At 54.7% G+C, this 26,904-nt stretch overlaps 2 protein-coding genes across 2 annotated transcripts in view; one reads left to right on the top strand and one right to left on the bottom strand.

Annotated features, from left to right (window-relative positions):
• Nucleotides 1-330: 330 nt before the first annotated feature.
• Nucleotides 331-3,960, top strand: LOC143160301 (steroidogenic acute regulatory protein, mitochondrial-like). Its single transcript, XM_076338028.1, has 7 exons — nt 331-394; nt 667-789; nt 1,507-1,652; nt 2,218-2,376; nt 3,238-3,422; nt 3,626-3,719; nt 3,859-3,960. The coding sequence occupies exons 1-7, from the start codon at nt 331-333 to the stop codon at nt 3,958-3,960; spliced, it is 873 nt and encodes a 290-aa protein (XP_076194143.1).
• Nucleotides 3,961-5,334: 1,374 nt separating this feature from the next.
• The window catches only part of ADAMTS14 (ADAM metallopeptidase with thrombospondin type 1 motif 14), a 42,857-nt gene continuing 21,287 nt past the window's right edge, over nt 5,335-26,904 (bottom strand). Inside the window, exons 7-22 of the mRNA XM_076338029.1 lie at nt 22,513-22,618; nt 22,196-22,339; nt 20,184-20,316; nt 19,927-20,040; nt 18,377-18,525; nt 17,962-18,137; nt 17,036-17,169; nt 16,698-16,821; nt 16,478-16,561; nt 16,158-16,321; nt 15,290-15,455; nt 10,958-11,090; nt 10,608-10,815; nt 10,121-10,247; nt 9,554-9,664; nt 5,335-8,858 (exon numbers count right to left, since the gene is read on the bottom strand). Of these exons, the coding sequence (XP_076194144.1) occupies nt 8,503-8,858; nt 9,554-9,664; nt 10,121-10,247; nt 10,608-10,815; nt 10,958-11,090; nt 15,290-15,455; nt 16,158-16,321; nt 16,478-16,561; nt 16,698-16,821; nt 17,036-17,169; nt 17,962-18,137; nt 18,377-18,525; nt 19,927-20,040; nt 20,184-20,316; nt 22,196-22,339; nt 22,513-22,618 (2,429 nt within the window). The 3' untranslated portion in view covers nt 5,335-8,502. The remainder of the gene's footprint in view (nt 8,859-9,553; nt 9,665-10,120; nt 10,248-10,607; nt 10,816-10,957; nt 11,091-15,289; nt 15,456-16,157; nt 16,322-16,477; nt 16,562-16,697; nt 16,822-17,035; nt 17,170-17,961; nt 18,138-18,376; nt 18,526-19,926; nt 20,041-20,183; nt 20,317-22,195; nt 22,340-22,512; nt 22,619-26,904) is intronic.

A 26,904-nucleotide genomic window follows, 5' to 3' on the forward strand; every position in this document is an offset into this window, starting at 1 on the left:
CAGTTGCCTTTGCCAGCTTGGGTTTGCCACCACAGTCCTCGATCAAGTGGCACTGGGGACCACTAAAGTGTCCCATCTCAGCTGTGTCCTGGGGACGCGTTCATTCACAGCCGCCTGCCCAGGGCAGGAGGCAAGGCAGGGACTGCTCATTCAGAGGGAAGCGTGGCCTTTCCCTCCGGCCCCTCCTCTCGCTTGCCTTGTCCTTGAGTACTCCTTATTCCCAGCTGCTATCTGGCAGCATGGTCCTATCATCAGGTGCCGTCCTTCAGGCCGGCTATAAAGGCGCGCTGGGATGCAGCGTGCTCCCAGAGGCAGCCCTGCTCCTGTGCCATGCTGCGGGCCACTGTCAAGCTGTGCTGTGGCATTGCCCATGACCACCTCCGCCGCCTGCCCGGTAAGCACCGCTCGCCTCCCCTCTGACCTCGGGAAAAACAGGCAGAAAAGAGGGTCCTAAAGGAGATGCTAAGTCTGCATCTGATGGGCATCCCACTGGGAGGTGCTCCCTTGGAAATGTCACATCTATGCATCTATTTTCCTCCTGCATTGTGTCATGCATAGGGTAGTCTTGGTCTTAGCTGCAAATGAACTTCCAGCAGAGACACGGGGCACCACGGCATCGTCCTTGCATGCTCCGTGCTCACCAAAGCCCGCGTGTCTCTCCCCTAGGCTTGAAGATAACAGCCGTTGCGGCAATACAGAAGGACGTGAGAGGGCTAGTGGTAAGAGGATCCCGTCGCCTGCATTCCAAAATTCCTCATTATATTCAGAGGCTGATGGGGAAGGAGACAGGTAAGCTCAGCTCAGGTGCTTGGGTACCACGTTTTCTAGCACCGTTCACAAGCCTCTTGGAACACATGATGGAGGGATGCCTATTAAAATGCACCCCTCTCCATATGATTTGACCCATATTTTGGGGGACAGAGTTAATTGTCTTCTCACAGCTGGGCTGTTCTCCAGCTCTCTGGTAGCTTAAAAGCATTCCCCATACTGATGGCAAACTGGGTTAGCGGGGAGACAGGCAGCCAAAGCTTTTAGCAGAGGTTACAGGCACTTGCCAGTGTTTTTTTGCATGTCTGCTGTGTCTCTAGTTCCACCACTTACCTAAAGACTTGAAAATTGGCAAATTCATCTGGGTTTTTTGAAGTGTGGCTGGTCCAAAGGCTGCCTATGCAATGTTAATAATACCCAAGCAACGTGCAATTTGTACCACAGTGTTACTGGGAATTGATTTGGAAAGCAATTTCAAAAAGCTTTCCATGCAGTCAGGACAGACACAGTGAATGAATGCCAGGGGTGCTCCTCACAGCAAGGTTTTCTGTATCAAGCCATCCTGCACCCCAGCCCAAGAGGGGACCACTTGCATGGTGGAAATGGCGGTGTAAGAGCTGAGACTTTGGGCCAGCAAAACCCTCTGCTCCAGCTCCATTTGCACTTCTGTACCCACAGCCACATGCACAGGCAAAGCTGGGGCGGGGGGGTTCACATTGCTCTGCCTTGCTCCTGCAGCCGCCTGCCTCGAGCCTGCTGGAGACGTCAGCCCCAGCCAGTTCTCCAGCGTGGACCTCTTCTACATCACCCAGGGAGAAACGGCCCTGCAGCGAGCGCTGAGCATCCTGCAGCAGCACACCAGCTGGCAGGCAGAAACGATGCTGGTAAAGCCCAGCCGCCTCTTGCCTTTACTGCTTCATGCCAGAAAAGCTTTCAGGAGGAGAAATGAGTCTGGGGAGGGAAGATTTGCTTCTCTTATTCCTCCTGCTTGAAGGGAAACCATGGGCGCAGGAGGCATGCCATGCAAAAGCATGCACGGCAAAGAGGGTTTCCAAGCCAGCCTCCGTTAAGCACATTTGCAAGCAAATCTGCAAAGTAAATAGACAGCAGGAAAAAGCTTGGAAGGGGAAACTCAGATAATCGTGTTCCCAGGGAAAGCCAGGAGCATTTCTGCAGAAAAACCCAACAGATTGCGACTTTGTTGTTATTTCCAGTGTTTGTTCATTAAGCTGTTTGCTGAATTGTTTAATTTAGCTAGAAAGGAGCTTAAAATAAAAAAAAAAAGCAATCAAAGTGGCATGATTTAGATATAATAGCTTTTGTCTGTAAAACAAACAGTGATGGAAAAGAGGACTGGGATGATTTATTAGCAAGGCGTATCAGCGCATAGCCAGTGCCTCTCGGGGTGTTTTTAGGTGAGGGGGTGATACAGGCTCTCTGCTCTCCCAGGACGCTGGGGCCGCCGTGTCCAGCGCCACCCTCCCTGGACTGGGCAAGGTGTTTCGGGCAGAGGTGGTCCTGGCTGTGCCGGTGGCACGGCTGCACCGGGAGCTGTTTGAGAGGATCGAGCAAATGCCCCAGTGGAACCCGACCCTTGGCCAGGTGAAGGTAAGGTGGGGAGGGATGTACCACAGGCGGCAAGTGATGACATCGCAGGCGGACTGTCCGAGACTTTGCATCGCCAGGGTTGCTAGCATCCAAAAAATCATATTTATCAAGGCTTTTAAGATTGCTGAAGGATTAAAGCTAATTCCGCACTCCTGCAAGAGCAGGATATCACCCCAGGGAGAGAAGATGTGCTTTACTGGCATGGCATTGAGAAACGTGTCGTTTCCAAGCTCTCTTTTCCACACTGTGCCTGTTCACGGAGGTTTTTCCACGCTGGGGGACTCTGATGTTGCTCAGACTTTAATATCAGGGGAGAAACTGTTCAGAGGAATCAGACAGCTCAAAAAAAGAGGCTAAACCAAATACATCATGCTGCAGGGGGCACCCCCAGGAAGCTATGTGTTGTCTTCTGAGAAGACAACATGTGTTCTCTACTTCTTCTGAGTATTCGCCTTATTTCTCAGCTCCCAAATCACAGCATATCCCTAAGCAAGCTGCCAGCCTCAGAAAGCCTCCCCAGCCCACCTGGGCTGGCTCAGATGCTACCCAGCCTCTGCTTATGTATTGCGACCACTTCCTTGTCCCTTCAGAAAAAGAAATAGCATAGAGTCCTGTCCCAGATAAAACAGGCTGCAAAAATCACCCCTTTCCCCCTTAATAGCCTGCAGGGGATTGGGATTTAATTATCACCAGGTGCCAGTCCCAAGCCCCCGCCTTGCTGCTGCTTCTGCTCATGCTGCCACCCCACACTACTGTCCCCAAGGTGGCCTAACGTCCCCTGGACAGGAGTAAAGGGCTAGTGGGGATGTCCCTGGAGGGGCAGCCACAAGGAGCCTAATCCCCTAATCCTTGCTCTGGTAGGTGCTGCAGCGCATCGGGACGGACACACTGGTGACACACGAAGTCACCGCTCCCAGCCCGGGCAACCTGGTGGGCCAGCGGGACTTCGTCAGCGTGCGGCACTGTGGGAGGAGGGAGACAGCCGTCTACCTGGTGGGCACCGCCACTCATGTCGAGCCGCTGCCCTTGCAGGAAGGGTGCATCAGGTACAGCCCCCCCAAAGCGACTGTCACAGGGTATCATGTCCCTGTGGGGGGAGACCACAGCTGTAGCCATGAACGTTTGCACTGGGCATGGCAAGGGAGGCATGCCAGGAGCGACCTCCCTGTTGCTTTGCTCTGGGATCTCCTTACCCCTGTTTTTCCCCCTGGGGGGGACCCTTAACTGCCCGCTCTCTTGCCCACTGCAGGGCTGAGTCCCGGCTGAGCTGCATCGTCCTGCAGCCGCTGGCGGGGGACCCTGGCCGTACCCGCTTCACCTGGCTCCTCAGCATGGACCTGAAGGCAAGTGCCGCCGTGTTATTTGGGGTGGGACAACAAGGGGTACGCATCCTGGCATGCAAATGTACCTTCCTCCCGGGATGGGCACCCCAACTCTCTTTGACCCAGCGGGACCAAATTCGGGGTGTTTTCTCTCCCAAAGGGCTGGATCCCCACATCCATCATTAACCGCGTCCTGCCACAGTCCCAAGCAGACTTCATCAAGCACCTCTGCCGGCACCTCTCTGCCACCGCGTGCCCCTGAGCTGCAGGAGGACGGGCTCTGCCTGAGCACAAGGGACATGGCCTGAGCTGGAGACTCGCTTCTGCCCCTGCTCATTGCTGCTGCGGCCGAGGAGCCGCGGCCACCAGTGATGGGGCTAGGCAGTGCACCCACTGAGCAACCCCGAGCGTAGAGGACACCCTTCACCCAGCACCGTGCTTCCGCTTTGGGGACGGAGCAGAGCGTCTGCAAGCTGGGGTGACCAAGGCAGCACCAAGCCTTGCATTAGGGGTTGCCTAAAAACCCTTGCCCAAACCTTGCCCAGGAGCAGCAGTGGTAGCTGGTGTTTGGCATCGCTCCTCCCCACTGTGCATAGGGGAGGGGGGTGGCTGCTGAAACACACCCCGACGTCGGGCATCACTGCCCACGGTGCCGTTTGTTCTGCGGCTTCAGCCCTGCCCCGGTTTCATCGCTCTTTATTTATTACCTGACCATGGCATCAGTTGTCAGTGCAAGCTCAGGGGCTCTTTTTGGCCTGAACCGTCAACACATCTTTATTTATTTTGTGATGGCTAAGCTATATATTTATGTGTGTATGTATATAGATGCAGGTTTTTCCTCCTGCTGTGTCAACAGTAGCAGGCACAGCCGGAGCGGGCGTATGGCACTAAAGCCATGTCCCAGCGGGGTCAGAAATGTGCTTTTCACCGTCAGTTCAATTGACTTAGGGTACTGCAACGTGAGAGGGGTGGCAAGGCAAGTGAGAAAGCAGCTAATGGAGACAGGCAGCAGCAGGGTCGGACTCAGCCCCACGACCCTGTAACTCAGCATCGTGCCCTCCGGAACCATGCATCCAGAGGAGCTTGTCACTGCAGACCTGCAGCATGATAAACCCTCCGGTGGGTTTTGTCCTAGGAGGATCCCCAGGAGATCACCAGCCATCCCACGCCCACAGCCCTCTGCAGCAGCAGGGATGGCCGGTCCAATGATCCCGACATTATCCCGCACCCTGGGAACAAGCACGTTGTGCCATAAAGCTGCTGCCAACCGCAGCTAGAAACAAGCCTTGCAAGAGTGAAGCCCAGCAGCTGGGGGTCGTGAAATGTTATTACAGCCATTGCAGGGTGCTTGTAATTTATACGTCCATGGGTTTTGCTGGGTCTTCGTCTTATTTAAGGGGGGGGGGAATCATCTCAAAACAGCTATGTGAAACTCTGGCTGATAAAGAGGAGTTGCTGGGTTGAAATAAGATAAAGAGGTGATGGCTCACTGTGTGAAATCCATTTCAACCACACACAGGTCACACTCATATTTTCCCCCCTCACACACCCATCCCCAAATAAATCAACAGAAAGAGATTTTGATGTGGATTTTTTTTTTTTTTTACATTATGTTAGAGTTCAAAAAAAAAAAAAGAGAACCCAACAGAATTAATAAATATTAAAAGTTAAAAAGCTCTGAATCTCGTATGTACAAAACTTTATACATCATCGTAACACTGGACAAGGTTACATCACAGGAATGACTTGGTGCATCCACCCGGCCCAGGAGGATGCAGAGGACCAGACGCACCCTCTCCTCCTGGAGACAGGGCCAAATCCCTGCTGGGAGCTGGGACATTGCATCGCTACATCCCCACACCGCAGCTTTCCACACACTGTGGCATCTGCACGGTGAGAAGCGACCCAACCTCAGCCAGCCCGAGGCTGGAATACCCAGTGCCGGGTCCCAGCCCCTCGGCATCACCACTCCAGAGCATCCACATGTGGCCGGGGGAGGTCTAATCGCACCCTGCTTTAAATAATCTCGCCCACCGCTCTCGGCTAGAGACGGGCATTAGCACCTGCAGCACAGCCCCCTTGACCCGACGCCTCCCCGGGGACCCTGGCCGCAGGGTGCGAAGGGGGCCGGCCAGTCCTGAGATACAGCTCTCCTCCGAGGTATTGCAAGGAACCACTGCAAATATTCCTAATGCAATAAAGCACTAATGCCCAGGACAGCACTGAAGGGAAGGGTGCAACTGAGAATTTGGGAGGAAGGAGTGAGCATGCATGCACGCACATATACTGCGCCCTGGAGACATTACAGCCCATTTTTGGGGGAGGGAGGTTTTGTTTTAATTTAATGCCTCCAAGGCTACGGGGCAGGGGCCTGAACGCTGGAGAAAAGCCTTGCTTCGGGCAGGGAAAGGCAAAGCAAGCTCAGTCCTGCCCGAGCCAGCCCAGGGCTGTCCCAGCAGCAGGAGAGGGCTGTGGCACAGCTGGCACCGGCACCAGCCCTCCCGCCCCAGGCCGCTGGGGAGAGAGGCTCCTTGAAGAGTAAACGAAGCGTTATCTTTGGCACAATAAATAAATGCTGGCACTCCCAGGGAGGGCAGTGCTGGCGGATAGGCTGGCAAGGGGCACGGCAGTGGTGTCAGCAGTCCGAGGGATGAATCCCACCCTGGTACATCCCCAGCATCTCGTCGATCCTGTGGGTACCAATACCTGCACGCCTCGGACCCAGCACCCCACTGCAGCGTTTTGTAGGCATCCCTCCGTCCGTCCATTCCCACGAGGTGTGCTGGTTGCTTGGCTCAGACAGAACTGTGGCTTTCTCCCGTCTTCTGTGAAGCCCACTTAATACCAAAGGGCAGTGCCCAGGAGGCAGGGGACCTCCATCCTCAGGTGCTTTTAAGAGTAATTAAATGCTCATCCAGCCTTGACTCGGAGGCAATCTGGGGGCAGGAGAGTGCACGAGCTGCCCTTTTAACATCTCTTCAGTCCTTTTTGTACTGTTGGGTAACTCCAGGGAAACACAGCAGAGGGAGGGCTGTGTCAGTCCAACACTTAAAACGTCAGGAATGCAGTGGGGCCTCCATTCGTTTCAGTTACAGCATGTACCATCCTCAACCTCACCCCCACCACAAGCCACACCGGGCTAGCAAAGGCTGAGGGGAGCTTGCACACCGATGTGAGATCCTCCAAGATGCCCCGACGTCAAGTTTCTTGCAGCCACACGAGTGCTATCAATGCAGCGCTCTGCACCTACACCGACAGCACTGAAAGCACCAGGCTCAAACAGCAGCATGCCCTAAAACCCACAGGCTCCCAGTACGAATCGATCACCCCCAGCCGCCTCACCAGCAAGCCCTGGACAGCTGAAGTGCTTACCAAACACTGCCCCTAGAGATGCCCCATCCTGCTCCTCGGATGGCCAGGGAAGCAGCACCTTCAGGGCCAGTGGATGCACCCACACCATGCATGTGCTCCGGAGAGATCCCACTTTGCAATGCCAAACTGGTCTATCCGCCAAGCCTTGCCTTCCTCAGACTCCACCTCTCTGGCCCCAAAACCTCCTCCCTACCAGCGCTCATCCCCCATGGGAGCCCACCTTCCCCCTGCCACTGCACCTGGAGGTGCTGGATGCCCTCAGCTGGGAGGCTACACACCCCCCTAAGCACCAAAACCACGGCAGCCCCCTTGGGGACACCCCTCGGGGACACAGCAGGCCGCCTGACCCCACTTTGGGGAGGTTTTGAGGACTGTAACTCCTCCAGGCAGACCCTGTGCCTGGAGCTGGCCTGACACCAAGCAAGCTGCACGCAGCCCTAGGCACCTAAAGTGCTGTGCATACCTTTAGTACTTGGCACAATATTTTTTAATGGTGTTAATCACCTCCCTTTCAGCCCCTCCCAGGCAATGAAAAGGACACAGATTAATCTTCCTCTCTCCTTTCTTTGTAACTGCCCCTAAAATCCACTCCCAGCTTCCCAGTTGTCCCCATTTTGATGCCCCCCAGACACTGGGTACAAGGGTGCAGGGATCAGGCTGGTGGTCCTGGAGAGGCTGGACATCGGTATCAGCTCAAGGCTGGCCAAGGGCAGTATTGGCTAAAAAGTCACCATTAGGTGACAGGCATTTTTTAAATGTATTTTTGGTCTTTGACCTTCTTATTGCTCATGTTAGAGTTGCCGGGACCATCTCCTGCCTATCCTGCAATGCAGGACAGAAGCTGGTCTTAGGTTTTCATACTCCATCTCCCCCCAGACATGTTTCCCAAACTCTCTACCCCAACGGGGACAGCCCAGGGCTGAGCTTTTTCCGACATTCCCCCCCCACTCTTTGCCAACTCCCTCTGGTTGCTTGGCCCCCAGCTTCCCAGCATCCTCCCATTGCTACCCCCAAGCTCTGAGCACTGGGGCTGAACCGCCGAGCCAGGACTCTCCTCTCCAGCACATCTTGTGTTGCTGCTTGGGGCGGGAGTAAGGAAAAAGCAACATTAAAGCCCCCCCAAAATCTTTTTAGCACCTTGGAACAAAGCGGCCTGTGTACCCACAGCCAAGCCGCTGTCGCTTTTTTTGTTCCTTTTCACCTTTTTTCCGTGGCGCTGTCAAATAAACCATGCCGCAGCTGGGAGGGCAGGGGGATCATGAGAAAAAGTGGTTTTCCTGGGAATTTCTGGGTGAGCCAGGTTGTTTCCAAACCCGGCAGCACCACCCGTGAAAACCATCACTGGAAGTGGGAGAGAGAAGAGGAGGGAGAGGAGGAGAGGGAGGGAGGCGGAATGCTTCCCCTGCCCCGCGGCGAGGTGGTCCCAAGTGGATTACCTGGCTGCCCGGCCCCTGCTTGGCTCGCTCGGGGCTGGCAGCCCCCTGGGGAAAGCGCCACTACCAGGCATCCCTCCGCCAGCAGCTGGCCCGGCCCGAGGAGCCGGGGTGAGGTCCCCACCGGGTGCCCCACGGGCAGGGGCGGTGGGGCGGGGGGAGAGCGGCAGAGAGGGGCTGGGAGCAGTGGTTCCAGGGGGAGCGCTGGGGCCGGTGGCAGGGGGCGAGCCAGTGGTGGAGGAGGCTTTCTTGCCGCAGGATTCGCAGCAGAGCTTGTTGTAGCCGGGGATGGAGCAGTAGCGGGCCAGGACCTCCATCTGGCAGAAGATGGACTTGTCCCCAAGGCAAGGCTCCTCTGGAGAGGGACAGAGCAGGGAGCAGCATCAGAGAACACGAAGGACGAGGGCAGCATTAGGCTCCCACCCCTGCACCTTTCCAATGGTCCCAAAGGATGAGGTGCCCCCCTTGCAGGCTGCTGCCAAACCTGCTATCACTCTCTGCCCCAGGGCAGCAATTTTGGCAATGCTTGTATGGGAAGGGGGGTGAGGGAGTTGGAAAACAAAGCCAAAGCACTCGAGGTTTCTGTGCACAGGAGAAAAAACAGCAAGCAAGGGATGCTCCAAACCAGCATCTTAAATCCGATCGTGATGCATCCCGCCCCAGCTACAAAGTGCTCTAAGCAACCCCTTGCTTGGAGCAAGGGGCAAAAGCCAGAAGCCATCTGCCTGCTTGGGTAAACACAGGAGGCTGAAAAAAGTTCAAGGTAAAAAGGAAACGGCATAAAATCCAGGAGGCGAAGGGAGTGCAACACTGTGCCCAGCCAAAGGCAGCAGAAAGTGCAAGATCCCAGGCTCCACGAGATGGCAACCGAGCAGCAGGCTTTGCAAGCCGAGGCAGCAGGGATGCAGCAGCGGAGGGTAGAACTCCCCAAAATCCCTGCTGGATGTGCATCCTCCCTCCCAGCCACCTGCGGTTCCCACCTGGAGGTGCAGAAGCCCTCAGGAGGGTTATCCCAGGAAGCGTCGCCCTTACCCGAGCAGGGACACTTACTGGAGGAGATCTTGCTAACAGGGTTTTTGGCCGGGTCCTGGGGTACCCACTGCCCTTTGGGCGTGCCGTGGTCACCAGCGTCAGTGCTGGTGGTGGTGCCGGAGAGCTTCCCTGCGGAGAGAGCGTCACGATGCCCAGTCGCTACGGGAGGTTGGGGGCACTCAAAATATCTTAGGAGGGTGTTTTGGTGGGGGATTTTTTTGTTTTAAGGGATGTCCTTAAAAACGAGGTCCCCTGGGGAGCACCCAGTTGGCCCAGCACTTAAACCACCCAAAAAACCCCGAGATGAACATCAAGGTGCCCATCTCCACCGTACCCTCAGCTCATTGCATCCCCAAATGGCCAGAAAACCCAAAAAAACATCTACAGCAAATATCAGGGCCAAGACCAGAAAAGTGCAATATTTTGGCTGGCACTTAACCCTTTGTCTGCCAGCATCAGGGACATTCAACACGACCTGCTTTGCTGGCACCCCCCTGAAGCCGAGATTGGGCGGGAGGCATGCAAGAGGGTTGGTCCCTGCCAGTGTGCCCCCCCCCAGGTGCCACCACCTCCTCCTCCTCTCACCCGGGCAGAGGGCCACGTGGCAGCCCTGGACGGCCTCCGGCTTGTCGCCCTCGCAGCGCCCGCCGCTCTCGCTGCCTTTGCAAACCACCTGCCGCTGCTGGATGCCTTCCCCACAGCTCGCCGAGCACTGCACCCAGACACACAGACGTCAGTGATGGGGCAGGGGGGAGCCGGCACACCCCAGAGGAGTATTTGCAGATGACAATGCCTCAGGTGGATATTGCTTTCTAATAAGGACTTTTCCTCACCCCTCTCCAGCAACGCCCCCCCGCCCCGGCCTCTACCAGGATGCACAGGGATGCTATTCCCTGTCTAATTTTGAGCTTCCCTCAAACCTCACTGAAAACATCGCTGGCTCCTGTACCCTTATCTCCATCCCTATGAGACCAGGCTGCTCTATAAATACCTGGCCTTCACACCCAGCCCCTATAACCCTCCTCCAGACCCCGCCGTGAGGCCTGGGGGCTTCCTCCCCCCTCCAGCTCACCTCCGACCAAGCACCCGTCCTCCACTGTGCAGGGCAGGGCAGGCGGCTGCAGGGCCGGCGCGTCTCGGGCCGCTGCCCAGGGCAGTACTTGGTGTGCAGGGTGCGGTTGGTGCCGTCCTGCAGGCGCTGCACGCACTGCACCGCCCGCGCCTGCACCCCCAGCTTGCCGCAGGACTTGCTGCAGGCGCCCCACTCCTCAGCCACCCAGCTGCCGGGGGGGGGAAGACAGACACGGTGAAGGCGTTAGAGGCTATGCCCACGCCGGGAAGCAGCCGGCACGCTCCAAACGCAGCCCCAAATACTCCCATATAGGGGATGAGAGCACCCCAGGCTGGCTGGGGAGGACTTACGCTGGCTGGGAGCACTCCTGGAGGTTACAGCGCCGCCGGATCGGCTTCGGCTTCTTCCCATTGTCACAGAAGTTTCTATGCACCATCCGGTTGTCGCTTTTCCGCCGGCAGCCGTACTTAGTGTACTGGATGCCTGGGGGGGCAGAGCATGGGTGGTAAGGCAATGGGTGTGGGGGTCCCACCAGCTCCCCACCAGGTCCCCTCCTGCATCCCCGCCAGGACGCATGCTCTCGGATGTCACCGCTTAGGTGGGACCCAAGCAGTGCTTCACCCAGGCTTGCAGAGGATGCTCGTGTGGATGCCGGTCCCCCCCAGCCTCCTGGGGTCACCCAGGCTGCCATGGGGCACACACACAAAGAGGGGCAAAGCAGACTCAGCCTTCCCCCCATCCCTGCCCCAAGCTGCTCTCCCAAAAACCCAGGTCAAGACATCAGCCCAGCCAAAGCACTGCTATAATTTGCCAAATAAGCGGCGCTTGCTTGGGAGCAGACCAGACCAGGGCTAAGCCAGCCTTAACCATGAGCTGCCTGCTGCCCTGCTGCAGCAAGGTCCGGGGAGCCAGCGAGAGCTCACTTTCCAGCTCTGCAAGTCCTAAAAGCCTCCAGCCGTGAGCTAGACAGCACAAGGTGGAAGCGTGAGGTCTTCTACATCATTTGAGGGTCAGGTAGGTTGGAGGTGACCTCTGGAGGTCTCTGGTCCAGCACCTGCTCAGAGCAGGGCCAGCTTTGAAATCAGATCCCACTGGCCATATCGAGGCAAGGCTTTCATCAGCAAACCCCTGACGCCAGCATGCAGGCACACGTGCTTTCTCCCAGAGGGAAAAATCCAGCAATAACTCTGCCAGGAGCTCAGGTGTGCTACCTGCCCTCCAACACAGCACTTACTGGTGTGTCCACACCTATCTCCATGCAAGCTTTAGGAGCAGTCATCTGCAAAATCACTACCTGTTGGCTCAAATTGGGTTAAATACAGCCAACGAATTAAAAACTCATAGAAGGTACATGGATAGACAAAGGTATGCACACATAAGCCTGTTTTCATAAGAAATCTGGCTAAAATGCTCACCTGAACTGCTCTGCAATAATGGTTTTTAACACTCATCTTCCCACATGGTAGATCCCCCAAATTACAGACGTGCAAAGAACACGGGTATGAGTGTGAAGAAGAAAGCCAGGCCTCCACACAGTACAAGGTCTAGGTCTAAAGCCTTCTGATGTATGATGTTGGCAGGGCTCATTGAGAGGGCTTTAAACTAGGTTCGAAGGGGGAAGGGGATAAAACCAGGCTCGCTAGAGATGAGCCGAGGGGTGGCGTGCCGATGCCGGGGGCGAAATCGATAGCCCAGCTCAAGTGCATATACACCAATGCACGCAGCATGGGCGGCAAGCAGGAGGAGCTGGAAGCCATTGTGCAGCGGGAGAGATATGACTTAGTCGCCCTCACAGAAACATGGTGGGGTGACTCTCATGACTGGAGTGCTGCAATGGATGGCTACAGACTCTTCAGAAGGGACAGGCGAGGAAGGAGAGGCGGTGGGGTGGCCCTGTATGTTAGGGAGTGTTTTGATTGTATAGAGCTCAACGATTGTGATGATGGTACGGTTGAGTGTCTATGGGTAAGGATGAGGGGGAAGGCCAACGAGGCAGATATCCTGCTGGGAGTCTGTTATAGACCACCCAACCAGGATGAAGGGGCGGATGAAGCGTTCTATAAGCGGCTGGCAGAAGTTTCTCAATCGCTAGCCCTTGTTCTCGTGGGGGACTTCAACTTCCCGGATGTCTGCTGGAAATACAACACGGCAGAGAGGAAGCAGTCTAGGAGGTTCCTGGAGTGTGTGGAAGACAACTTCCTGACGCAGCTGGTAAGTGAGCCTACCAGGGGAGGTGCCTCGCTCGACCTGCTGTTTACTAACAGAGAAGGACTGGTGGGAGATGTGGTGGTCGGAGGCCGTCTTGGGCTTAGCGACCATGAAATGATAGAATTCTCGATTCTCGGTGAAGTAAGGAGGGGGGGCAGCAAAACCGCAACCATGGACTTCCGGAGGGCGGACTTTGGCCTGTTCAGGACGCTGGTTGAGAGAGTCCCGTGGGAGACGGTCCTGAAGGGCAAAGGGGTCCAGGAAGGCTGGACGATCTTCAAGAAGGAAGTCTTAAAGGCGCAGGAGCAGGCTGTCCCTGTATGCCGTAAGAAGAATGGGCGGGGAAGACGACCGGCCTGGCTGAACGGGGAGCTCTTGCTGGGACTCAGGAAAAAAAGGAGAGTTTACCGCTTGTGGAAGAAGGGGCAGGCGACTCAAGAAGAGTACAGGGATCTCGTTAGGTCGTGCAGAGAAGAAATGAGAAAGGCAGAAGCCCAGCTAGAACGCAATCTGGCCGCTGTCGTTAAAGACAACAAAAAAAGTTTTTACAAATATATTAATGACAAGAAGAGAGCCAAGGAGAATCTCCATCCTTTATTGGATGCAAGGGGGAACATTGTCACTGAGGATGAGGAAAAGGCTGAGGTACTCAATGCCTTCTTTGCCTCAGTCTTTAACAGGCAGACCAGTTATCCTCAGGGTACTCGGCCCCCCGAGCTGGAAGACGGGGACAGCGAGCAGGATGAACCCCCCGTAATCCAGGAGGAAGCAGTCAATGACCTGCTATGCCACCTGGACACTCACAAGTCTATGGGGCCGGATGGGATCCACCTGAGAGTGCTGAGGGAGCTGGCGCAGGAGCTCGCCAAGCCAGTCTCCATCATTTATCAGCAGTCCTGGTTAACGGGGGAGGTCCCGGACGACTGGAGGCTTGCCAATGTGACGCCCATCCACAAGAAGGGCCGGAAGGAGGATCCGGGGAACTACAGGCCTGTCAGCCTGACCTCGGTGCCGGGGAAGATTATGGAGCGGCTCATCTTGAGGGCGCTCACAAGGCATGAGCGGGACAACCAGGGGATCCGGCCTAGCCAGCACGGGTTCATGAGAGGCAGGTCCTGCTTGACCAACCTGATCTCCTTCTATGACCAGGTGACCCGCCTAGTGGATGAGGGAAAGGCTGTGGATGTGGTCTACCTGGACTTCAGCAAGGCCTTTGACACTGTCTCCCACAGCATTCTCCTAGAGAAGCTGGCGGCTCACGGCTTAGACAGGTGGACTCTGCGCTGGGTCAAAAACTGGCTGGATGGCCGGGCCCAGAGAGTTGTGGTGAATGGAGTTACATCCAGTTGGCAGCCGGTCACGAGTGGTGTTCCCCAGGGCTCAGTACTGGGGCCGGTCTTGTTTAATATCTTTATTGATGATCTGGATGAGGGGATTGAGTGCACCCTCAGTAAGTTTGCAGACGACACCAAGTTGGGTGGGAGTGTTGATCTGCTCGAGGGTAGGAAGGCTCTGCAGAGGGACCTGGACAGGCTGGATCGATGGGCCCAGGCCAACTGTATGAGGTTCAACAAGGCCAAGTGCCGGGTCCTGCACTTCGGCCACAACAACCCCATGCAGCGCTACAGGCTTGGGGAAGAGTGGCTGGAAAGCTGCCTGTCGGAAAAGGACCTGGGGGTGTTGGTTGACAGCCGGCTGAACGTGAGCCGGCAGTGTGCCCAGGCGGCCAAGAAGGCCAATGGCATCCTGGCCTGTATCAGAAATAGTGTGGCCAGTAGGAGTAGGGAAGTGATTGTGCCCCTGTACTCAGCACTGGTGAGGCCGCACCTCGAATACTGTGTTCAGTTTTGGGCCCCTCACTACAAGAAGGACGTCGAGATGCTGGAGCGTGTCCAGAGAAGGGCAACGAGGCTGGTGAGGGGTCTGGAGAACAAGTCTTATGAGGAGCGGCTGAGGGAACTGGGACTATTCAGCCTGGAGAAAAGGAGGCTGAGGGGAGACCTCATCGCTCTCTACAACTACCTGAAAGGAAGTTGTAGCGAGGTGGGTGTTGGTCTTTTCTCCGAAGTAACAAGCGATAGGACGAGAGGAAATGGCCTCAAGTTGCGCCAGGGGAGGTTTAGATTGGATGTAAGGAAAAATTTCTTTACTGAAAGAGTGGTGAAACATTGGAACAGGCTGCCCAGGGAAGTGGTGGAGTCCCCATCCCTGGAGGTATTTAAAAGACGTGTAGATGAGGCGCTTAGGGACATGGTTTAGTGGGCCTGGTGGTGTTGGGTTGACGGTTGGACTCGATGATCTTAGAGGTCTTTTCCAACCTCAATGATTCTATGATTCTATGTTGGGGAGAAACGATTTCAAACAGCGCCTGCATGTTTCCAAGCCAGAGATGACCCAAAGGGCTCACGCACTGTCTAACACACCCAAGCATCCTTCCAAGCCCACGCTGTAGCCTGCTACGAAGGGAAAGCTACCTCCTCCGCATGCCTTGGTGCACTGAGACCAGCTCTTGAGAGCCCACTCGTAGGAATCCATCTCCTCAAGCAGGACATTGTTGTTCCCGATCATGGGCAGCAGGTCTTCGTGGATGATGTACCTGTACATCAGGCTGCTCCTCGCCTCCTCCTCCTGAGGGATGACCTGCAGGCAGAGAGAGGACAATCAGAGAGGGGGAAGGAGAGGAAGGAGTGATGCCATGGAAGAGGGAAGGGAAGAGGAGCCCATCAAAGAAAAAAGAAGTGAACAATGACCACATGGTACAGTACACACAAGCGTAGGAGAAACAAACCCCGTTACTACCTCCAACATGATTAGGTAGGCTCTGAACACAGAGTCTACCCTTCAAGAACCTACCTCTCCAGTTGTGGAGAAAAACGCTGCCCAAACATCCCAACTCCAGCCTTGGGTGGCATGGCCCTGGCCTCTCCTCTGACCTGCAGGACCACAGTCTATGCCCAAAGCCAGTGCCAGCCACAGGGATGGACGGGAGTGCAGACCTGCCCTTCCCTGGGTGCCCAGGGAACCCAATCCCTAACTCCAACAAATACCAGTATAATTAAAATGAGATGTGGAGTCATAAGCAATTGCTGCACAGAGCAAAATACAGTTGGATTCAAAGGCAAACACCCAAGTGATGTGTCCTTACGCCATTCTTGCACGCAGCTCATTGCCCCTTCCATTTGGCTAGCTCATTTCCCTGGGTTTAATGCCATGCCCTATGTCCTTTCTCTACCAAAATCCTTCTGTCACCTCCTACATCCCATCTCAGACCACCTCCTGTCCCTGTACCTCTGGGTGACAGTCATCCCCGATGCCCCCAGAGGATGCATCAGCCAGGCTTACCAAAACACTGATGGCCTCGTGCAGAGGACCACTGGTTTTCAGGCTCTCCTTCCCATGTTCAACAGTGTACTCCCACTCCAAGCCCATCTCAATGAACACTTGGCTTTTGGCTTCCTTGCCCTTGGCGTTAAGGATGAAGTTACCCGTGGCTTGATTCTTAACAGCTGGAGGAGAAAGGAGGTATTTCAATGTAATTTCTTCGGGTCACTGCCTTTGAAGGACTGGAATGACCCAAATAAGACCCTTTGGGTGGGAATTGTCAGAATAGGGCTGAGAAAGAGGTAGCGGGTGAAGGGAGAGGTGAACTACAGCATGCTCACCAATGCTGTGGGATGCTGGCTCCACCTCTTCTATCTGAAGGTGCCTCGCCCCAGCTGGAATCTCAAACATCTTCAAAACACCTGCTGAAAAGGAGAGAGGAAGGATGGAGGAAAGAGAAAGAGCAGGCTTGCTCCACCCAGACACGCACCCGCTCGCACCCACATGTGAATCCAGCTGACCCTGACTGAATCTGCTCCCAAACCCGCCCAGCCCACTCACCCGGCTGCTTGGGGGTCTTGGCCAGTGTGCCCTTCACCGTCCGGCAGTGGGAGTTATCCCCCCCGCAGACCCCGCACTTGTCATCCTGCTTCAGGGAGCCAACCTCCTTGTCACAGCCGACGTGCTGTCACCCATGAGGAAGAGAAGACAAGCACGGGGTTACATCCCTGCAGCCCATCCCATCGCTCCGCCATCCCCATAGCCCTTTGCTGTACACAGGGTCAGTCCCCAGGCTAAAAGATGCGCCCCCAAGGGGTAGTGGGTCAAGGGGATGCACAAGCTCTCTCCTGGACAGGCAAAGGACAGGAACAGTCGTGCAGCAGCCGTCAGCTCCTCACCACACACTCGCCCCGGACACAGATGCTGTAGGGGTCTCGGTAGCTGCACCGGGTACCGTCATGAACAACCTGATTCATGAATACCACGTCCCCGGTTCCCTCGGACTGGCAGATCAGCTCACACTTCTGAGCATCTGCGGCAAAATAAAAGTAAAGGGGAAAAAAAAGGGTTTGTGAAAATACATTAGGGTGATTGAAGACAGAAACCCATCTCAGCTTGTACTCCTGAGCACAGCCAGATTTCTAAAGCCCAGGCTATTCGTGTGCCTTATTTTGCCGTGTCTGTTTGCTGCTCAAGAGCCTGCACTTTTGCCCAGTATACTCAGGAAATTAAAAGAAGGCAACTGGAGGGACACACTACGTGACACTGCAATGCAAGACACTTGGCTGCGTGCATGAGGAATACCAAGCCAGGCAGGCGGACCTGGCTCCCAGCCCAGCCTGGAGCGGCACACTCCCCACTGCGGCTCTGGGAGCAAGCAGGCAACACCGTCACCCCACCATCTCCAAGGAAAACAAGTCTTCTGTGTGCCAAAGCACACAGAAAGCGGAGATAAAACTTTTAAAGTAGCGCAAACAGATTTATCTCTGGCCACCATTACAAGGCACAGGAGGAACAGGGAGAGATTTCAACATGGGCTGATCTTCTCAGCCCACCTCCACTGCGCTTTGAGACAGCAGGAACCAGAGCAACACCTGGGTTGACACCTGAGGGCAAGCACAAGAGATTGATTTTAAAGACCTGGCTGCTTGATGCTTGATGCTGGTTTATTGCACTCTAGTTTCCAGCTCAGGAGCTTTCCACAACCCAACATCTGTGCAGCTGGCACAGTCTCCATCCCACGGTGATGGCCACCAGTGTGGCCTCCTCTGGGAGGAAAGGCAATTTGGCTACTGCTCCTTTGCTAGGACCCACTGCCACTCACCATCGTGATGCTCGTAGGGAAGCCAAGCATGCTTGCTGTTCTGGTGGGTGTAGTAGGAGTTGCGCTTGGAGCACTGCTGGGCACGGAAATCCTGGTAGGGCCCCGGGCACTCCTCAGCGTTGCACACTTGGTACTCGTAGGTGGCTCCTGGGCAGTGGCGCCCGCCGTATGCCGGGCTGGAAAATAAAGGGTGGGTTAAAAGAGCGTCAGGGGCCTGAGCGGGGCAGGGTGGGGGGGGGGATGCTGTTCAAATGCGACACAGCTCAGCGCCCAAATGCATGGCACAGCCCAGGCAGGAGCAGATGTCCTCATCCCTGCCAACTGAGCGCACAAGGGGAAGAGCGAGGAACCTGTTGCTCTCAGCCACTTCCAGTTTTACCCCCACTAAAAGGAGGGAGGCGGAGGCCAAACGTACGGTGGGTTGTCGCAGCTCCGGCTGCGAGAGCGCACACCTCCCCCACAGGTCCTGGAGCACGAGCCGAACTTGGACCAGGAGCTCCAGCTGCCGTCCTGGCTGTAAGGCTGCTCCGACGTCTTCCAGATGCAGTGACCCTTGAAGCACCACTGGAAGGGAGGAGAAAGAGGGGTGAGCTCTACGCCTGCCTCTTCCAAAGCACTCGGCACCAGTAGACAGAGCCCTCCTACACCCACAGCACTACAAAATGGCTTGCAGTTTGCAAAGCATGGGAGGAAGGTGCTCTTCATCATGCCCTCAGGCACGTCCCTCCCACAGGAAGCAGGACCAGGAGCGGTCCTTGGGCATGCAACAGCAGGCCTGCCCTCCAGGCTGATCTGGGGACGAGCAAGCTGCATCATTTCGCGACCAACCCAGGAGCATGAGCAGCCCGCGGCTTTGCTCCGAGAGCCCAGCACAGCTCCACAGCCAGGACTCGCAGCAGAAAATGCAGCAGAGGAGCAAGGGTAAGCAGGGCAGGCTCCCAACACATCCATGCTTTGGATCGGGTAAGAAGAGCCTGCAGCTGCATAAACCTGCTCAAAAACTCATGCAAAAAGCTGCTGAAAGCACAAGTCTGGGGCATGCAAAGATCCCTCTGCAAAACAAATCCCTTTGATTTTCTTTCCCCAACACCAAATTTTTGAGTTCCTGGACTGGTTTTGTCTCTCCAGTCAAACTGCCTCTCCCTACCCATGCAGATCCTCAGGCAGGAACTGAATTACACCTGGGTCCGGGTCTGGATCAGCCCTGGGGATGTCTCCCCGCTGGCACAGGGGGGATGAACCCAAACATTTGCAAGGAGCACAGCAGCAAGCTGCTGGGCATTTTGGCAAATGAAATCCAGAGCTCTGCACTTCTTCCCAGGCAGGCACGCAACGCCTGGTACGAAGCTACAGTGTCACCCCATGGGCACCCAGACACAGGGTTTAACTCCAGCCCTGGGGAAAAGCCCAGCCTGTGCCCATCACGGGCCTGAAGGAAGGACCTCCCAGTCCAGACGTTGCAGCCCTCTGGAGCCACATGCCAGCACGATGTGTGACACATCTGTACACGATACAAAAAGCCTCATTTTAGAAGCTTTTGGCAAACCGTCACTCAAGCACTCGAGGAGGCAGCATTTTCAGCAAGATTGCTGGGATTTATACAGACGCTTATCAAAAGTTGTTGGTTACTTTACGCCTGTCCATTCTCCGGCAAAGAACCACCCAAAAACTACATGGGCCAGCAGCTTCTCCAACATATCCACGCTTTCATACTGTGCTAACAGGCATGCTAAGAGAGCCTAAAGTAAAAGCCTGATGACATCATCACTCTTTTGCCAGGTGACAAAACAAGTCCTGCTTCTCTGCAGAAGCAGGCAGATCAGAAGAAAAACAAAGTCCTCATCTGAGCACAAACTGGGGAAAATAAGGAGTAACACCAGCTAAAAACTAGGCACCCACCGACTGCTGCCCTCGAGGGTGTCCCTGTCCCCTTCGAAGGGAGGATCAGGCAGGACCAGCCCCTACCTTGCCTGGAGAGCACTCGGTCCCATCCAAGGGTGGCCCCTTCTTGGTCTTGCAGAAGTAGGGGTTGTCCGGGTGGCTGCACCACAGCTGCTTGCAGGGGTCGAAGGTGCGGAACTGGGGAGCACAGAGGAGCTGGGCTGGGATGGCAGCGGGGAGCCCCGGCAGGCTGGTGGCACCCCTCCTCACCCCCGCAGCACCTGGCTAGGGGTCCGGGGGGGCAATATGGGCAACACAACCTGTATTGGCTCGATACTCACCGCTGTGCACGTTTTGTAGCCCACGCCGAAGTCAAAGCGGCACTGCTCATCCATGGAGTAGTTAATGCCCGGCAGCTTGGGTAACGTGGGCCACTGGTGCTCAAAGGGGTCATCCAGGAGGCAGTCGTAGGAGCTGCAGAGATGCAGGGCAGAGGCAAAGCGGAGTCAAATACGGAGGATTTCCCTCCTTCACCCCTTCCCTCAGCTCCAGCCACCTCTCCAGATTCAGATATGGAGAAATCTGAATTCTCTTGGTGCTGACGCTAACTACCCACCACTGGAAAACATGTTTTCAGCAAAAAACAACTGCGCGGATGTATTGGGTTTGCGTGGCAAGGTTTTGGTAGCTGGGGGACTACGGGGGTGGCTTCTGTGAGAAGCTGCTAGAAGCTTGCCCTATGCCCGATAGAGCCAATACCAGCCGGCTCCAAGACAGACCCACCACTGGCCAGGGCTGAGCCCATCAGTGACAGTGGTAGCGCCTCTGTGATAACATATTTAAGAAGGGGAAAAAGTTGCTGTGCAACAGCAACTGGAGCCAGAGGGAGAAGTGAGAATATGTGAGAGAAACAACTCTGCAGACACCAAGCTCAGTGAAGAAGTAGGGGAAGGAGGTGCTCCAGGTGCCAGAGCAGAGATTCCCCTGCAGCCCGTAGTGAAGACCATGGTGAGGCAGGCTGTCCCCCTGCAGCCCATGGAGGTCCACGGTGGAGCAGATATCCACCTGCAGCTCGTGGAGGACCCCGTGCCGCAGCAGGTGGATGTGCCCAAAGGCAGCTGTGACCCCGTGGGAAGCCCACACTGGAGCAGGCTCCTGGCAGGACCTATGGACCCATGGAGAGAGGAGCCCACACTGGAGCAGGTTTGCTGGCAGGACTTGTGACCCCACAGGGGACCCACACTGGAGCAGTCTGTTCCTGAAGGACTGCACCCCGTGGAAGGGACCCATGCTGGAGCGGTTCATGAAGAACTGCAGCCTGTGGGAAGGACTCACGTTGGAGAAGTTCGTGGAGGACTGTCTCCCGTGGGAGGGACCCCACGCTGGAGCATGGGAAGAATGTGAGGAGCCCTCCCCCTGAGGAGGAAGGAGCGGCAGAGACAACGTGTGATGAACTGACTGCAACCCCCATTCCCTGTCCCCCTGCACTGCTGGGGGAGAGGAGGTAGAGAATTTGGGAGTAAAGTTGAGCCTGGGAAGAAGGGAGAGGTGGGGGAAAGGTGTTTTAAGATTTAGTTTTTATTTCTCATTATCCTACTCTGATTTGATTGGTAATGAATTAAATTAATTTTCCCCAAGTCGAGTCTGTGTTGTCCGTGACGGTAATTGGTGAGTGATCTCTCCCTGTCCTTATCTCGACCCACGAGCCTGTTGTTATATCTTCTCTCCCTTGTCCAGCTGAGGAGGGGAGTGATAGAGCGGCTTGGTGGGTGCCTGGCATCCAGCCAGGGTCAGCCTGCCACAGCAAAGTCCCCGAAAGACAAGCATCCCTCCCCTGCCTGCAGCTCCCTAGAGGACAGAGCACCTTGGCGCTAGTGGGTACCACCACTGCCACCTGCTTTCCTGCCACTCTTCTAGGCCCCGACGCACAGAAAGCTGCTGGCCTGTTTCTACACCTTTTTTTTTTTTTTATGCAGCGCACAACATTTTACAGCCTAAAGGATAAACCACACAGGCTGCCCAAAGCAAATGGCAAAAATATTTGAGATCTGGATCTGCGCTCCACCAGCAGAGATCTACAAACTATTGCTCTGTTGACATCTCCAGCTTTTATCAGGCTCCTGTTTGCCTCCAGCCTCCACAGCCCAAAACCAATTCAGATTTGTGCAAGGAACCAAAGCTGTTAGTAGAAGAAAAAGGGAAAATAACCTCCCAAGGACCTGTTTTTGCTATTCTTGCCAAAACAAGCAATCCCAATGGGGACCTGTCCACCGCTTGCTTCACTCAGGAGCTGCTGGGTACAAAATGCAGGCAGTCACACCATCCGAAGGGAGAACATCCCCTCCTGACTTACTGAATGTAGCGGTTGAGCTCCTGCTTGCTGCAGCGGGACCAGTGGTAGCGGTGGAAGGCGGCCTGGACCAGCGGTGCCATGATGCTCCCCATGCTGGTCTCGTCGGCACAGCGGTTGCCCTGGCCATCGTGCTCCATGCCTAACCTGGTGGAAAAAGCCGGTGTAAAGTCAGGTTCCCGGGGGATTTACACCAGCCCATTCGTGCCACGGTGGTATGCATGCCTGTGCCAGCAGAAAGTCCCTTTTGCAAAGAAAGGGACACCACCATGCTTGTCCCCCCACCGAAGGGGACGGCCAGCTGCGTCCCTGTGACTTACACATGGCCAGTCTCATGGGCGACAACGAATGCAGAGGAGAAGCCGTCTTCGTGGTTGAGGGTGCAGCTGCGGAGTGGGTGGCACATGCCCGTCACTGGCGCATAGCCTGGGGCAACAGAGAAGGGAAGGAGAGAGGAAGAGAGGAGAGAGAAAACCTTTGAGAGAGGGGAGAAAAAATAAAAAATTAAAAAAAAAAAACCAAAACCCGCAGCCTGGCTTCACTGCAACAGGAGGAGAAAACTAAGAGGAAGGCGCTGAAGCGGAGGAGCTGCCCAGATCACTTGGACAGCAGCCCAACAACTTGCTCACCAATACAACCATCCCGGCTGCCAGTGCCAAAAGCAGGCTGAAGTTATGCTGAGGCTTGCCGGCATCTCTCTGCCCTTGTGCCAACTCACCTGGGCCGGCGAGAGGGCAGCCAAGGGACCCATGGGTGCTTTATCGGTGTCAGTGACCACCGCCTCCCAGCCCAGAAATGGCATCCCCCGCATTCTTCTTTATTAAAAAAAAATAAAGAAGAAAGGAAGAGAGAGAATAAAAGGCATGAGGTGTCCCCAAGAGCCCTGCCAAAAATACAGCCTCGCTCACCGCAGGCTACAGGGGACCCCTGCCATGCACCCGCACATGCACCCGCACCAGCCCCAGGCACGGGGGCACCCCCTCCCCCGCCAGACAGAGCCGGGGAGGACCATGCACCTCCCCAGCCCCCAGCCCTCGATCAAGTGCAGTGCAGTGGGGCAGCTGTGGGCAGGGAAGCCTTCCCCCCACCCATTCAGCAATGTGTCATCTCAATTTTGGTTTATTTTCCTTTTTTTCTTACATTATTTCTGCCCAATTCAATGAATTCCTTGGCACCTTCTAGAATTTACTTTCCAAATTTTTTTAATTTTTTTTTTTTTAAAAGACTGACCCTTTTTGGCATCAAGGGAAAGCAAGTTAGTGAAGGAAGGACTTACAGGTCCAAGAGGCAAAAGCAGGGCAGGACCATGCTGGATAACTCTGCCCTGGGGATAGGGATGCTCGAAGAAGAAAGGTCAGTGAGCCAAGAGGGAGGCTGAGCTGCAGCAGGAGAGGGGTGCTGATGAGCTGAGGGTAGACACACACCCCTACGCCTGCCCTGCTGCACACACCCCAGCCAAAATACGGGGTCCACCGAGCCCATGTGCCACCATCCTTGTGGGACACTTGCTCCACACCAAGCCAGCGACTCATGATTAATTGCCCTGGAAGAGGGTGGAAAGACGCGATTGCACTGAGCTTAATTCCCAAGCTGAACGAGTGGGTGGGTCCCGGCACCACGCAGCTGGCCAAAGACAAGAGATTAAAGCAAAAAATAAAAGGTTTCCTACAGCTCTGCCCTAAAGTCAACAAGAATTGACTTTGTGGCCACACTGAGAGGATCAGATGCCTGATGGGACAAGGGACAGGTTGCTGCTGCACCGCTGGACACCCAGAAGTTACCATCACCCCGGGCATAAGGCAAAACCAAGGGGGTTTGGGGCGAGCATTTCCCTCCATATTTCTATTTATCAGCTGAGCGGAGATTTTCTAGGGTGTCCACCTGCACTGGAACTTCTAAAGGAAACTTCTCTCACCATAATAATTTAATTTTTCAAAACAAGCCCAGACACGAACCTTTGAAGGGCTCACTCACGTGGTATTTTGTGGGAAGCGATGGATGCATTTTTTCCTCTGCTCCAAGTGAAGGAGAAGTCGGGTGAATCCAAGTGGCTGAGCAAAAAGCCCAAGATTAAATAAACACCCAATTCTCATTACATGCAGAGCAAGTTCACTTCTGCCTGCAAAGCACCATGTAACCTCAGAGAAACCCCCACAACCTCAAGGATCTCTTCAAAGCAGCCTGCTTCAATAAATACACTCAGTGTTTCGTTTAATGGGGGAAGCGTTTCTTTTTCATCTTCCCGACATTCAAGTGGGCAACGAGACTTACTCCAATGAACAAATAAACTAAAACACCTCAAGAAAGAGAGCAGAGAAATGACGTGCTCAATGAGCACTGCAGTCAGAAGGAAAGCAAAAGGTAACAGGTCAAACTAAGAGCTTGAGAGAGAATCAGATAATTGGGTTTAACCATACAGTAATGAGTCAAATCCTGGAAAAATCATTTTAAAAGGGTTTTTTTTCCCCCCATGAAACTTTCCACAAGAAAGAGTAAAGATGTGGAAAGTTTTTTGTACAAGGAGAGAGCAAATATATTTTGTCTAGGATGAAAATGGGACAAATTCCCAACCAAAGAGGCTCTGGATGTCTGGATGGGAGATGGGACAAAGGAATATGAAAAGGTGGATGCTCAGGAAGGCAGACACTGATCTCTCACAATTAAGACCCCAGTGAGAACTGGAAGAAGTATAAAGGGTTCTCCATGGGAGAATGATGGCAAGAAGTAACTACCTGGAAAATACTTAATTGGTAAAGACTAGATTAGCCTGCAAATGCTTACCAGACACACACATAGGAAAAGCAGCATGTCCTCACCGTACCGGCAAGACACCAGCCAGTCTCTTGCTTCCTCCAAATGCACTTTATTCTTCTTTATGGACATTTCCTACCTGGTTTCAGCCTCTCTGACCTTCTACGTGGACCACCAGCCTGCTCAAAGGCCAACTGTGGGTGATTACAGGGCAACAAATTAAATCTAAGCAAAAGCGTCCCTCAGCCTGGGCCAGAAAGCTCTCCGTGCCCGCCCACTGCAGAGGGACATGACACTCTCTTCTGGTTTAGATGGGGCTTCAGTAGCAGCAATTAATAATTTACAACCCATCTGTCCATCCCCAAGAGGCATTTCTCTTTGAAGGGCAAGGGTTTATTTGCAACTCACGTACGAGGGCAGTGCAGCTCAGTTGTCCCTCCTGGCCCTTTCCCTTCACACCTTCCAGCTTCCCTCGATTCCCAAAGCAACAATTGCATCAGCTTTCCAAAATTTCTCCGTGCTGGCCATGACTGCTCCCATCCCCATCAAGAGATGCCATGAGCAGGGCTGTTGCCAGCACCAAGAAGTTTTTGTAAACCTCCTTAAGGCTCAGCTTGGACCTGCAGCAGAGAAGAGCTACGCCGCAAGACCGCAACGCTTTGCAAGGACTTGCATCCAGCTTAACCAGTGCCGCAACAGACCAGACACTGGTCTGGTTTACTGGCCAAGGGGAGGTGACACGACGCAGGGAGAGGTATGAGCTGTGTCTGGTGGGGATGTGGTGATGGAGCACGGTTGGCTCGCTGGCATGGAAATAGCCTGGGCTAAGAGGATACGCGGGTTAACGAGTCAGATTCAGCCCCGTCTCTGTGGCTAATTGGGCACACAACTGTAAGGAGTGATGAGGCATCAAGCTAAGTACAGGCTTGACATTTAGGCCATTCCCAGGTCCCTGTGACTTGGAGGACTTCATCCTCAAAGGCTGCCTTTCTCCTGGCTTGTTGATTTAGGCTGTAGGGTCTTTGGAGCAGGACCACCTCTGCCTTCAGCTCAGCTTCAGGGTACATATGAGCAGGGCAGATGCTTCCCAACTGGCACATACACCCTACAGCAGTGGCTAAAGAAGCCAGCAGGTATTTGCCATCACCTTAGCAAGCCGCTTAGATACCACCAATGAACATATGCCATGAGCAAGTATTGGAGGTGCCGCGGTCTGGTTCTTCATTGCATATACCCCCGAGCTGAAAAGGGATGATATGGAGCTAAAAGGACATTGTTTTGAGGAAAAGAGGCAAGAGTAAGCAAAGTGTTACTATTCCAGCAGCCCAACAAGAGGGCAGTTCCTGATGGGTGAGGAGCACCCACACCTTGTGCCATGCAACACAGCCAGGCAAGGACATGGCAGCCATGGGAACTTCTGCAGAAAGCAAATGTCCGTCCCGGAGACGTGTGAAAAACAGGGAGCCAGATCCGCAGGGAAAAGGGGAAGGAGCTGGAACGAGCATCCCTAGAGCAGGGCTACTGAATCGATCTCATGACTCCTTCACACCAAGGGGGAGTCCAGCCAGTCTCCCCCTTCTGCCGACATGCCAAAAAAGGTCCTCTCACCAATGCCTCTGGACACAGTCACTTTGCCAGGAAGGGTCTAGAAAAACGAAACAAAACCTGGTATTTCACCCATGCTGCCACATGACTCCGGATGAGGTGCCCAAGGCAGGTCAACAGCTCAGCAGGGAGGCTGTTGGCACAACCCAAGCTCTGCTCTTTGATGGCCAACAGCATGTTCAAGAGGGCTTCCAGCTGGATGTCTCCTGTGGTTCATCCCCTGCTGCAGGGAGAACCTTTTCAGGGAGGTAATTGAGACAAGGACAGGACTCTTTCTCCATCTCTCTTTCCTCCCATGCACACCAGAAGGACTTGTGCTACAAATCAGTGTGACATTACCAGCACGTTCATGGCAT

The sequence above is a fragment of the Aptenodytes patagonicus genome, chromosome 5 (genome assembly GCF_965638725.1).
Source record: "Aptenodytes patagonicus chromosome 5, bAptPat1.pri.cur, whole genome shotgun sequence".
Lineage (NCBI taxonomy): Eukaryota > Metazoa > Chordata > Aves > Sphenisciformes > Spheniscidae > Aptenodytes > Aptenodytes patagonicus.